This window comes from Monopterus albus, unplaced genomic scaffold, assembly GCF_001952655.1.
Source record: "Monopterus albus unplaced genomic scaffold, M_albus_1.0 scaffold170.1, whole genome shotgun sequence".
Taxonomy (NCBI): Eukaryota; Metazoa; Chordata; class Actinopteri; order Synbranchiformes; family Synbranchidae; genus Monopterus; species Monopterus albus.
Window position 1 is genome coordinate 920,736 of NW_018128050.1, and position 628 is coordinate 921,363.

Here is a 628-nt window from a genome sequence, read left to right on the forward strand (position 1 = left end):
GGAGTATGGTGTTGAAAACTGGGGAAATACATACAAAAGCTCACTTCAACCATTGTATATATTACAAAAAAGAGCGATAAGAATTGTGCATAAGATGGGATATAGGGATCACACCAATGTAGCTTTCATACAGTCTAAATTGTTAAAAATTTTTCATTTAGTGGGATATAAGACTGCTGTGTTTATGTATAAAGCCAGGAACAATTTATTACCTGGTGGAATTCAAAAACTATTTAATGAAAGGGAAGGGGGATACAATTTAAGGGGTCAGTTAAATTTCTATGCAAAGCTGGCTGCCATCAGCTCCTATTTTCTCTATTGCCTTGGAGCTGGATCACTCTGATAACAAATATGACCATCAGGCAGGATGTAAGTTGTAAGGACAGTCCTCTCTCTGGAACTTCAGAGCCAGTTGATGGACATTTGCCCATGGTGGACAGCGGACAAATCCCTACTGCAAGTCACATAGAGTCCAGCAGCGTGTCTCATGTCTTATGACCTACTGTGGCTGATCCCAGGTTGACGTCTCTGGCAGGTTCATCACGTGGCCTTCAGCCATGATGTGACACAGGACGTCGGCTCTGCTGTCGAACTTCTCCTGGCAGCCGTAGCAGCGGGTCCGGTGGGG

The 628-nt window shown here is 43.9% G+C and overlaps 1 protein-coding gene across 1 annotated transcript in view; it reads right to left on the minus strand.

The window, feature by feature from the left end:
• Window positions 1–628, minus strand: part of znf277 (zinc finger protein 277) — a 13,091-nt gene that overhangs the window by 4,914 nt on the left and 7,549 nt on the right. The window contains exon 12 of the mRNA XM_020615772.1: window positions 504–617. Coding sequence (XP_020471428.1) covers window positions 504–617 — 114 coding nt within the window. The remainder of the gene's footprint in view (window positions 1–503; window positions 618–628) is intronic.